Source organism: Balaenoptera borealis (assembly GCF_965194805.1).
Source record: "Balaenoptera borealis genome assembly, chromosome: 10".
NCBI lineage: Eukaryota > Metazoa > Chordata > Mammalia > Artiodactyla > Balaenopteridae > Balaenoptera > Balaenoptera borealis.
Genome location: NC_138874.1, coordinates 96,334,478 through 96,346,714, shown reverse-complemented (window position 1 = coordinate 96,346,714; position 12,237 = coordinate 96,334,478). Strand labels below are relative to the sequence as shown.

Sequence of the window (12,237 nt, the reverse complement as noted above, 5' to 3'; positions counted from 1 at the left end):
CAAGGAAGTGGAATTTCTATTCAAAGAAAGATGCCACTCTGCTAGGGATTCAACCAAAGTGTGAATGATAAGAAGATGGAAAATGAAAGTTGGAAACAGCTGCTCTCATGCCCCACTTCTTTCAGCCCATCTTAATCTGCTATAGTTTAGGTATCCTGAGCAAAGTCAATGAATCTCACTTTTGCCCACCCCCAAGCTATTTGTCCTCCTGTGGCCTCTCTCTTTATTCTCCCTTGGAACCTGTGCCCCTCAGCCAACTTGCAGCCCTGCAGGCCTCTGGAGCATGACACCAGAGATGACTGTACAATTGGTTAAAAGCTCATAATAAAACCAACCCTTGAAATTGGATCCTTTGCAATTAACTCTATTTTTATCTGCACTCTTCTTATAGCAGACAGAGGCAGGTGGCAAGAAAACAAGTCAATGTCAGAGATGTCAAAAAAAAAAAAATAGGAGAAGGAAGGAAGGAAGAAAGGAAGGAAGGAAAGAAGAAAGGGAGGGAGGGAGGGAGGGAAGAAGGAAGGACGGGTTAATCTTCAGAGGAGGAACATGGCAAGAAGTGTTGACAGCTCCAGACCAGCATAATAACGAACTAGAGAGTTGACCCCTGAGGCTGCTAAAAGGTCTTGAGCATAGATGAACAATGGGTTTGTGCTCATTAAGTTGTATCTACTGAGATGGGGAAGTGGTCTCAGATAGTTTAGAGTGATTCTAAACGGGAAGGATTGTCTGCCTTGCATTCTTAGTTAACCAGAATCCTTCCCCCCTCCTTGTCTAAAATGTCTACTCTGTTTGTTCCCCAACATTTTGTACCAGTGTTAGCAAAACAAAACTAAACTAAACCCCTCCAAGAGTGGCCTTTGGGGGTTCATGACAGAGGGTTAGTAGATGAACAGCGCTCTCCTAAAACTAGTTGAAATATTCTCTTCCTTCCCCTGATCTTTCTACCTCGCTCATTCTCTAGGCTTGACACTGCTGGAGAAAGCGGCCGATGCTTTCTCTGATGTGACAGATAGTAATGATAGTTCTCAGTTCTGTGTTCTGACAGAACTGAGAAACCTTGGAGCCGGAGACAGACAGGGAGGGAAATAAATCTTACTTAGGTGCTGCCAACACTCTGAATTTTATTAAAGGACATTGACTTGTTCTACACGGAAAGCCTTCCACTGGTGGCTGAGACAGTCATTGGGTAAAAAAGGCTTTGATTGCACTTTTTTTAGTGGAGGAAAACTTTGCTGCCAGACTCTGCAGGTTTAATTAGCACATTATCTTGGATGGCTGTGAGTTGTTTTCTTCTTTTCTTGGTATAACATCAGGCTGGACAATTAACTTCTTAGGGAGAAAAGGTTTGAAATAGTAGGTAGAGTATACAGAGCAGCTCTGTCAAGGGGTGAATATTCAAGACCCTGCCTGCAAGTCCTTGCGAGTTTCAAATGTACTGATACTTATAGTTTTGTTTGTTGGTTTTAGGTACAGACCTCTAGCTATGGATCCATGGAAGTAAAACATATTCCTCTGCTAAATTACCTTTGTCTATCCTTTGGGAAACCTGAGTGTTTTACTAGGTAGATCCATTACTAGGCAATTTGCATGATGTAAAGTCAATACTTTTTTTTCCTACCTTCATCATCTACTATGTGCTAGGCACTCTCTAGATACAGAAGGATGGGATTCCAGACACCTAAAAACTTTGTGATCTCATCAAAGAGGCAGTGAGTGATCTCAGATATTTTAGAGTGATTTTAGATAGGAAGGAATTTCTGCCTTGCATTAATAAAAGGCTCTCTTGAAAGGCTACTAAGAAAGTTAAATATAAATATGTGGACTATAGTTTGATAGCATTCCTTGTATCATAATTCTTTGGAAATGAGGCCACTGGGAAATCTCAGTGTGTAGGAGAGGGTTCATAGAAAAGATGTCCTCTGATCTGGACCGAAAAAGAAGACTGGCATTGAGGTAGGCAAGTCTTGAAGCCGCCTCTGCCAGAGTGGGTAGCACCAGTGAAGGCATGGCAGGGGGCATGTGCCCACGTGTGAATGGAAAGGTGAGAAAGCGAGTCCACTGACACTAAGGGGTACCTTTTGAGATAGGAAACTATAAAAGATGTCACTGAGCTGAATAAGAGAGGCTTGGTTTATTGAATTGTTTGGTGTACCCACTGCTTGAGGGGCCTCTGGATGCTTACAAATAACAAAGCATCCCCTTGAAGAGGATAAAAACAATTATCATGGGACATACCTGACTGGTCCACAGGTTCTGAATCCAAGCCTAGGGCGATCAATTAAAAAAGACATAGAAGAAAAAATATATATACACACAGATGCTGGAACCCAACAATTCCTCACAGAGATGAATTCTGTGTAAAGGCAGAGGTAACAATCCCTTGGTGTAGCCTTAGGAGAGCTCAGAGTTTATATATGATTTTCAGAATATATGTGGTGAGTCTAGCCTTCACAGAGAATTATTATTTCAAACCACCCTGATTCTCTTACATTTGCATAAATCTTTGTATATAAATATAGGTATTAACATACATTTATAAATAGATATAAGCACACACAGTGGTGTGATCTCTGTTTCCTTTAAACTTGTAGAAAGCAGTGCAGCTCTGGGTTTCAATTAAAAAAGATGGTGCAAGGGGAGAGGAAGTATCAGACACTCCGGATCAAGTGCTTGCTGTTGTAATCCAAGTCTGAATATTAAAATGCAAGTGTTCAGGACATACTGGGAAACAAGAAGCAGGACGTGAAACCTCTGGCTGCTTTGGGTTCTGAATCAAGAGGGAGGATGTTGTCTTATCTTCTGTCATCTCTACGAGGGGAGCTGTCTCCCCATTTCTCCTTGGTGCTCTTAAAATGAATCAAGCATGAAATGTACCCAGGAAACCTTTCTCCCCCAGGCATGATGGGGCAGAGAAAAATAATAAGACTTGAAAGAAAAAGCCACAGATTCTTCTTGGCTGGATGCCCAAATACTCTGTAGTTGGGGCCAAGCGAGCTGCTCGCTTTAGTAGCCAAATATTTCAGCCTTTTTTTGACTTCAGGATGTGTTTTGATCCAGTGGATACAATGTCGTGGCAAGCTCTTCCAAGGGTCAGTAAGTACCCACTTGAGCTGACTTATTTCTTGGACATGGCTGGTACATCTGCAGCCTTGGTGAGTCACTTGGTGAGTCATTTGACCCTTCATTGAGTGCTGGGGCTGGAGAGGGAGGACAATCATAGTACTCAGTACAGAGTGACTCACCATCCATTCACTGTGGGATTTGGCAAATGCGGTGGTGGACGACTGGGATGTGAGTGGGTTACAGACCAGGCACATAGCAGAAAGGAGATGTTCCAAAGGATATTTTTTCAAATCAGCAGCCAAATGTCCATGGGAACCAGAATACCTAGAGTAATGGGAATCTCTGGGCTGCCATCAGAGGACACTTCTAGAGGCAGAAAAGGTTCCATGGTGCTATAAAAATTACTGGAGAAGAGCAGGGGTATGGAGCAAGCCAGCAATGAAGAACGAGATGTAAGAGAAGAAAGACCTTTGGAGGGGAAGGCGTATTTGGAGGGTTAGACCCTGTCTCATGAGAAGTGTTTCCTTGCAGTTGCCCTTGGAAAGCACTGAAGCAGTGTAGCAACTGGACTTGAAATCTTCAATAACCATTAGTAAAATGGCCATAATACTGGGAGTGATGGTGTGCGGATTAAATGAAGGAATGCAGGAGAAGCACTTGGATCATAGTAAGAGCTTAGTCCACGTGGGCTGCTGTTAGAGCCTCAAGTTCCTCTGCTTCCTTTTTAAAAAACCAACACCGGCTCCTCTTGCCTGCAGAATCGATTCTGGTCTCCCTAACTGGGCCTTCGAAGCCTTTTTCAAGTTGCCCTCAACATTTTCATCTAAATTTATTTAGATAAGCCAGGCTTATTCATATACCGTCCCTGCATTACTCACCTTTGACCCACGTTGTTCCCTTTGTGAGTAATGCCCCTCCCATTTTTGTCAGTTTGAATTCTGCCATTCATTCCGATCCCAATTGAATCCCCACATATCTCGGAAGCATCCCTGATTGACTTCTGAGTCTCCTTCCTTTGCATTCCTTTATCACTGGTGGCATGCTCGTTATTTCAGTCAGGTTTTGGTTATACTGTTGGCTTTCTGAGAGCCAGGTCTAGATTTTGGACTTCTTTGTATTCCAGACAACAGTCTGCCTATGCTAGGGCCAGCGGTACAGCTCACCAGGCAAAACGGGGTATGAATCCCAGTTCACTCTAATATTTAGTGGCATGTGATTTCCAATAAATCACTTAATCTTTGTGAGCTTCAGTTTGCTCAACTCTAAAATGGGGATATTAATGTCTGCCTTGCAGAATGTACATGGGGAGTAGAACTGATATGCAGAGCACTCATCTGGCATAGAATGCGTGCTAAATAAATGGTAGATATTATTATTGTTAATAATAATAATAATAATAAAATAATAATAATCCAGTGAACCGATGTCTGTGCATTCAATGTACCGTAAAGTCGTGGTGTTGAATACTTTCTGTTGTCCACAGTTATACAGCTCTGCTGAATTTGGGAGAAGGTGGCAGCTTATCCAGGAAGGGGTCGTACCGAACAGGTTCTACTGGTAAGTCTCACTCTATTTTGTAGCACATTTAAGATATCACCTGTGAAAATGAGCATTGGAATCTTTTCCTCACCCAGAACTCTCACATGAAGTCTGTTCTTATTGGGTTACGCACACATCCCCGAGGGCAGAAGGTGACATTGGAGTGGTAAACATCTTAAGGGAATGTTAAAGCAGTGTCATAAATCACTTAACAAACCCAACATAGATAACTGAGATTAATGGACAACAGGGGCTTTGTAACTGTTGTTTTGTTATATTTTGATGAGACTTTGAGACAGACACTTAAGAACATTTTAATAGTGACTTTTATTACTAAAAGCATGATACACACATATACTGCATGTTCATATAAAGGTTTTCAGTGTAAATAAGTAGATCTTATTTAGTCTAAAAGCAGATCCTCTTCCCATTCCTGCTTTCAAGTTTTCTAGACATTCTCATCATCATATGGGACGCAACCAATGTTTTTAGTTTCTTACTTATCCTTCCATAAATGTTCTCTGAATTGCTAAATGCATATAAATATAAATATACATATTAGTAATTGTTTTTTCTTAGTCAGTTTTGACTGCTATAACAAAATACCGTAGACTGGGTGGCTTGAACAACACAGAAAAGAAGGAGGCAAAGAAAGTAATATTCTTTTTTTTTTTTTTTTTTTTACCTCCTGATCCCATCCCCCTGGTTAGATTAGAGGTGGCCTCCCTCCCTGGGTTACTACAATTGAAAAGAAGGGATAGTACAAATTCCTTTTTGCTTCTGAGTTTCCAAGGGCCTAGGTCCCAGCAAAATAAGAACAAAGTACAAAACATTCTAGTGTAATGTTGACATTACTTATCGATCCCTTTTGAATTTACAACCTAAACCCTATAAAAGATGTGATTCTGCCTTATCCTAATTTATCTAATCTGCCTATGGAAAGGGCATCTAGGTTGTTTCCAGACTTCTGCTAGTATAAACAGTGCTCTGCAGAACTAGCTCAGACAAGAGTTTAAATATCCCGTGTTCACATCATTGAGAATCATTGGGGCAATGACCTTTTAGGAGCCAATGAGCTTCCTGCAACTAGGACAGTAAAAGTTGTCTCCCCTTTACTCCTCCTGAAATCACACTGCCTCTCATCATGCCTTGGGACTTCCAGGTACCTAATAGCTTCCCCCACCACTCCAATTCTCTCACTTCTAAGAGGAATGCATTTTTATCTTTCTTATTTTCAAACACTGCCCTAAGACCCTGTGGGATTTGAAAGCCAGAGAACAGATAAATCTCTTAAAACACTAGTGAAACTGCCTGAAAAAGTAAAAGACAAGTCATTTGCAAACAAACTGGCTCAAAGTTAACACATAGAGACTTCTATATGGAAAGATACTTCTTCTTCCCGCATCACAGAGACATTGATAACTAAATAGGGTTTCTGTTGCTCAGAACTTATTCACCTCTTCCCTGCTGCTCCCACTCAGGAATGGCTGAAGCTTTGTTTTTGGCATCTAAGTTGGATGCCCCTCTCCAGGAATTCAGGTGTAGCTGTCACTGAGTCTCCCTTCTCTGATCAGAATTTCTTCTCTTCCTCACTTTATTCATTTTGTCCCTTATTCATGAGATACCTTGCATCTCCATGTGTTTTGCCTATAAATTATAAAGTCCCTTTTTGGAAAGCAGGTCCATATTTTTTTCTCTTTTACTGGGTGTTATATGTTCATAGAACGGCCTCCTCAGAGAATAAATAAATAAAAGACTAAACTAAATTAATGTGGTTCCCCTGGTTTAACCTGGAAATGAAGTTGATGCTTTGCCAGTGAGAAGGTATGAGGGACCAATCATTCCTTAAGTCCTGCTTCCAAGTGACTGAATATATCTGCATGTGGACCCAGCAATTGAAGGCAGAAAGTTGCAGTTCTCAAATGACTGGAGAGAAGTTTGTTCCAACCAATAGAAACAAAGGAAAACACTGACCAAAAAAAAAAAAAAAAAAAACAACAAAAAACAAAAACGGATGAGAGAATTTCCCATGTTAAGCGGTACATAGTACACAGTATCTTCTAGCTCACTGAAGGGCTTATTTACACACAGCTTTGGGAGGTGAACAAATCCATCATTGCTTTGGCTGGTAGTAATTGAACCCATTCTTATCTGTTCTTGGAATGGGGTTCTTCTATCTGTAAGCCTGATTAGCAAAGCCCTTGTAACCAAATGTCATATCATTATCTTTATGAAAACTATACACATGATCATATATAAATTCTAATTAATCTGTCTGTTGAGTGAAATGAATGATACCCCTTCTCTGCCTCTGGGAATGGAGTCTCTCCATTCAAGGCCTGACGTTGTGATAGGCATTATTCAAACTTAAGCAATTTAATCCTCAGAACAATCCTATGAAGTAAGCCTTGCATTATCATCCCTAACAGATCGGGAACCTATGGCATGGAGAGGTCAAGTAATTTAGCCAAGGTCACACAGCCAGAAAGTGGCAGAGCCAGGATTCAAATGCAGGCAGAATGCCTTCAAAGCCCATGAGCTACTAAATCAGTGGACTCTGTTGCCTAGGCCTCTTGGAATTTTTTTTCTGGGCTGGAGCTGTGAGCCCTAGAAATCTAGCCCATTCAGGCAGATGAGTAGAGAAAATCCAAAGCTCGTTTGGCCACCATGCCTGCATGTGCATCTCTCCAACTGGGCTTGGCAAATGGCCTCCTTGGGTTCTTTAAGCTAGGTTGGTTTTTCCAGAGAAAGCATGAGACCTTGTAAATTCCACAGTGCACCGTGACTGTTGATGAAATCTCTTGGTCTCTGGCCACATGGTCTGTATTTTCTGACTCTGAGCAACTTCCTAAGGTTGACAGAAAAGGTGTCATTCAAAGCAGTATTTATTAGACTCCTGGAAATCAGTTGCTTCAAATTACATAAGAGCTATAGGGCTATCTAGGATTATTCAGCAAGCTTAATTGAAAGAAGCTCTCATTAATCATTTCTGCTTGGAGCCTGGCTGTGGGAGTGTAGAGGTGACTAAGGGGAACTTTTCTAGTGCTAAATTGAATTGACGAGTGACCCTGGGTAATAGTATAGCATTTCCCATGGAGAAAAATGAAGATGAATTCATATATTTTCCTCATCACCTAGTACACTTAAGAAATATCTTTATTTTGGGTGGCAGTAGTAATGCCACCCCTGGAAGTAATCATTGGCAATTGTGAAACAATTATGGAGTGTAACAGTTTATCCTTATGTTCACGGTGGTTGTTGATAGTACTAGCATACTGACATACATATGAACTTTCTTCCAAGGAATTTAAATTGCTTCCAAAACCGATTTACATGTTTAGGGCATCTTATAAAACATATTTTAGCACAATATTGCCCTTAATAGAATAGGTGTCTGTTCATTCAACAAACTGCTATAGCAGTCTTGTTCTTTACTATGTCAGAAATCAATTATACTAGGAGGCAGTACAGCCTGGAAGTTAAGGGGCTCAGAGATACTGAGGTGTGAGTTCTAGCTTTGCCATTTACTAAGTAAGGGGTCATGGGGAAGTTAAGTTCTGTGTGCCTCAGTTTTTTTCCCCTGTAAAGTGAAGATAATTAATACCTACTTAATCAAATGAGTTGTTTCTTGTGAATTGGTTATATGCCTGGCATCTAAGAGTTGTATTAAGTTCCCACTGGCTAATAGTAATATTATTAATAGTAGCTGACTTTTTACATCTCTTAGTTTTGTTTCTCCCCCATGTTGGCTTCATTCTCAGGTTGCTTTCCCCATTCGTAGCAATGATGGACATCATCAGCTTTAGTCTTACAACCTAACAGTTTGGGAGCTCCATCAAACCAGTCTGCCTCTTTCCTCATGTTTCCAGGGATTGAATCCCAGCAGTGATTCCCATGTATTACTCATGTAGGTCAGACGCATATCTTCCCTGGGAACTGAAATAGGAGATGGTGTTGAGTCCCAGTTAAACTGCATGGCTCAAGGTTGGAGGAGAGAAGATTTCTAAAAAGGAAAAAAAAGAGAAAAAGATTCTGTTACCATAAAATAGAGGGATAGCTTTTAATTACGGAAAAAATACAGATGGGAGAACTGAGTGCCAGCAAGATAATGTTCCATAATAGGGATTTGTATTTGTTAATTAACTATATACAATGGTCTGGGCACATGATAAATCATGCCCTTTGATCCTCATAACAGGATTGTGAGGTAGGGATTTTTACTCTCGTTTTGCTGAAATAGAAAAGTGATATAGTTTACCCAACATAAAATGTAATACAGCCAGGTTTTGAAACTTGGTCTCTCTGGGTCCATGGCTCTTGCTTGCGATAGTAAAGATCAGCTCAAAACTCAAGACTTATTTTCCACCTGTATCCCCCATAATAACTGTTAGTTTAACAGTTCGATAGATAAGAGCCAACGTGTTGCATTTGACACTGAAGAAGAACATGAAATGGAGGACCAATGTTAGCCAAATGCCTTGAATAAGTGAAGCTTTTGCCAAAAGCCAAGTTTGCTATTAGAGGTTGATGAATGTGGTTTGTTGGCGTCTGATTCGACTTTAGGACAAAGCAATGGAAGGCAGTTTTCGTTAGAAACCACTCAGTGATCTATTATCTATGCAAAAGACAAGGCAATCTTAGAACTGTTTCACTTAATTAAAAATACGTTCAGATGTACCTTATTGATTATGTCGTTCTGACATATAGGGGGCTGGCTGGAAACAGGGACAGCTGAATGGCGATTACATGTTTTCTGTGACAAATTCACACGTGGAAAATTAAGAGTCGGCTCGACAGTGAACCTGTTGTTATTCTGGAATGCCATCTTGTTTCAGAGGTGTCCCTCAGGGGGCATAAGGAAGCTGTATTATATAGCAGAGGGATATAGGGATACTTCCGGCTCCATACTCAATGTGTTTGAGCAAGTTTCCACATTCTCATTCATCCCCATTGTTCAATGCCAGTCAGTATGAATGACTTCCCATTGCACATCTTTGGCAACAAGTCCCATTTCTTGAGCACTTACTGTGTGCCAAGCTCTGTGCCGAGTACTTTGCGTATGTTGTTGTTTGTTTTTTTTTTTAATTATTTATTTATTTATTTTTGGCTGTGTTGGGTCTTCGTTTCTGTGCGAGGGCTTTCTCTTCTAGTTGCGGCAAGCGGGGGCCACTCTTCATCGCGGTGCGCGGGCCTCTCACTGCCGCGGCCTCTCTTGTTGCGGAGCACAGGCTCCAGACGCGCAGGCTCAGTAGTTGTGGCTCACGGGCCTAGTTGCTCCGCGGCATGTGGGATCCTCCCAGACCAGGGCTCGAACCCGTGTCCCCTGCATCGGCAGGCGGACTCTCAACCTGCGGACTCTCAGCTGCACCACCAGGGAAGCCCCGCGTATGTTGTTTTAAACAATCCTCCAATCAATGATGTGAAATGATTTATTGATCAAAACTCTGTCAAGACCTGTGATAGAAAAATGCAACCTGTTTTAAGAAAAAAAAATTTTTAAGCAGTATTGGCTCATGGATCTGATAAATCAGGTCTAACTTTTTCTAGACTCTACTTGATCCAGAGGCTCATTGAAGTCATCGTCTCTTTTCTTTTTTCTTTCTCTTCTTTTGTTTCCAAAGACATTTGTTTTTTTATTGAAGTATAATTGATTTACAGTGTTGTGTTGGTTTCAGGTGTACAGCAAAGTTATACATGAAGTCATCACTTCCTACCCAAGGTCCTCTCATCTAACCTCAGGTGTAAGAGGCAGATCCATAAACTTTTGTTAATATATCTGGCTATAGTCAGAAAACACTCTGGGACTTAAAATAGTTTCTCTCTGTGCTGATTCATGGCACTACTGCTCATCATCTAGTCCTTGTTGAATATTTCTGCCAAGCCAGTTTCAGCATTTTATGTGCCTTGTTGTTTGATAGTTTGTTTTATATTCACCAGGTCACCATGACCCTTCCTCTTCTTCCTTCAGATATGCTGGCATTCAACACGGCATCTCCAAGACTTCTAAGCCACTCACACCAAAGGGGCTTGGAGGGGATATGGCATGAAATGACTCTTTTCTCTTTCTCCAGATGGGTTTAATGGATTCAATAACAAGAGAATTCTCTCTACTTTTCCTTTCTCAGGTTTTGCAAATTGGAGATGGGGTGAAGTCGAATGATGTTACAAAAAGAACAAATATATATATGTATATATACATATATATGTAAATTGTAATGTATAAAGTAATATATAAAGTAAAACTCTATGCTATCAAAATAACTAGAAAATGTGTTAGTGTATTTGATAGTATTGGATTAGATAGGGCGTATGGCTATTTTTTAACGATACTCTGCCTCATCCTTCACCCACATCTATGAAACCAGTCATTGTCTGCCGAGAACATCTTGAAAAACACCATCACTCGCTTTCAATTTCATGTGAGCTGGCAGTGGAACATCCCGCCATTCAAAATCAACTTTTTCTATAGCTTCCATATTTCTGTATTTCCTACATCCCAGCCTCAGCGCCTTAGGGTCATATTCAACTCTTCTCTTACTCACTCTTAAATCTTTGGGTTTCCAGGTCCCACTGGTTCTACCTCAGTGAAGTTATATCTGTCCACCTCCTCTTCCACCCTCCCTAGCATTACACTGGTTCAGCATCCCCCTCACTAGGAATGGTGAAAAAGCCCCTCCATCCATCTCCTCATATCGTAGCTACTGCCAAAGGAATCGTGTAAGCATTTCCCTGATCAAGTGTTTGCCCCATTCCTCATTGCCTACAACATAAAATTAAAAAGAGTAAGAATGTAACCAGGTTCTTGCAAACCTGGGTTCAGATATATATTTTCTGACCCAACCGCCATGCTCCTAGTTCTTTTTTTTTTTTTTAACATTTAATGTTACTATCCATTTATTTATTATTATTATTTTTTAGAGATAACATACATATTTTATTTTATTTATTTATTTATTTATTTTTGGCTGTGTTGGGTCTTCGTTTCTGTGCGAGGGCTTTCTCTAGTTGCGGCAAGCGGGGGCCACTCTTCATCGCGGTGCGCGGGCCTCTCACTATCGCGGCCTCTCTTGTTGCGGAGCACAGGCTCCAGACGCGCAGGCTCAGTAGTTGTGGCTCACGGGCCCAGCTGCTCCGCGGCATGTGGGATCTTCCCAGACCAGGGCTCGAACCCGTGTCCCCTGCATTGGCAGGCAGATTCTCAACCACTGCGCCACCAGGGAAGCCCCACTCCTAGTTCTTTGTGCCGAATTCCAGAAGGCCAGATAATTCTAAGCACTGGTTAGTCTGTGGAGCAGTCTATACATCTTATCTCTATGGTTTTATACAACTCTTACCTGGGGATAAACTGTCCTTCTTTGTTTTTGCAGTGATTGATTTTAGCACCTACTATGTATCAGGACAGTTTTGGTCTTTGAATGCAATGATAATGTATGAGGGTATTTGTCATTATTAGGATCACAATATCAGACCTTTATGGCCTTATGCTGATGGTCTACCATGTAGCCTTCTTTGGTTCTTGCTTCTTGTTTTTCTAGGCAAGAAGAATCTCTTTCTTCGAACTTAAATGTGATTATGTCATAAATAAAACATAATGTGTCATAGCATGCGTTGTATTACAGATCTGCGTGCGGG

The 12,237-nt window shown here is 41.0% G+C and overlaps 1 protein-coding gene across 7 annotated transcripts in view; it reads left to right on the top strand.

Annotated features, from left to right (window-relative positions):
• Positions 1-12,237, top strand: part of SORCS1 (sortilin related VPS10 domain containing receptor 1) — a 584,051-nt gene that overhangs the window by 366,889 nt on the left and 204,925 nt on the right. For all 7 annotated transcript variants that reach the window (XM_082408268.1, XM_082408264.1, XM_082408269.1 and 4 more), the window contains exon 5: positions 4,550-4,623. In XM_082408268.1, the coding sequence (XP_082264394.1) occupies positions 4,550-4,623 (74 nt within the window). The remainder of the gene's footprint in view (positions 1-4,549; positions 4,624-12,237) is intronic.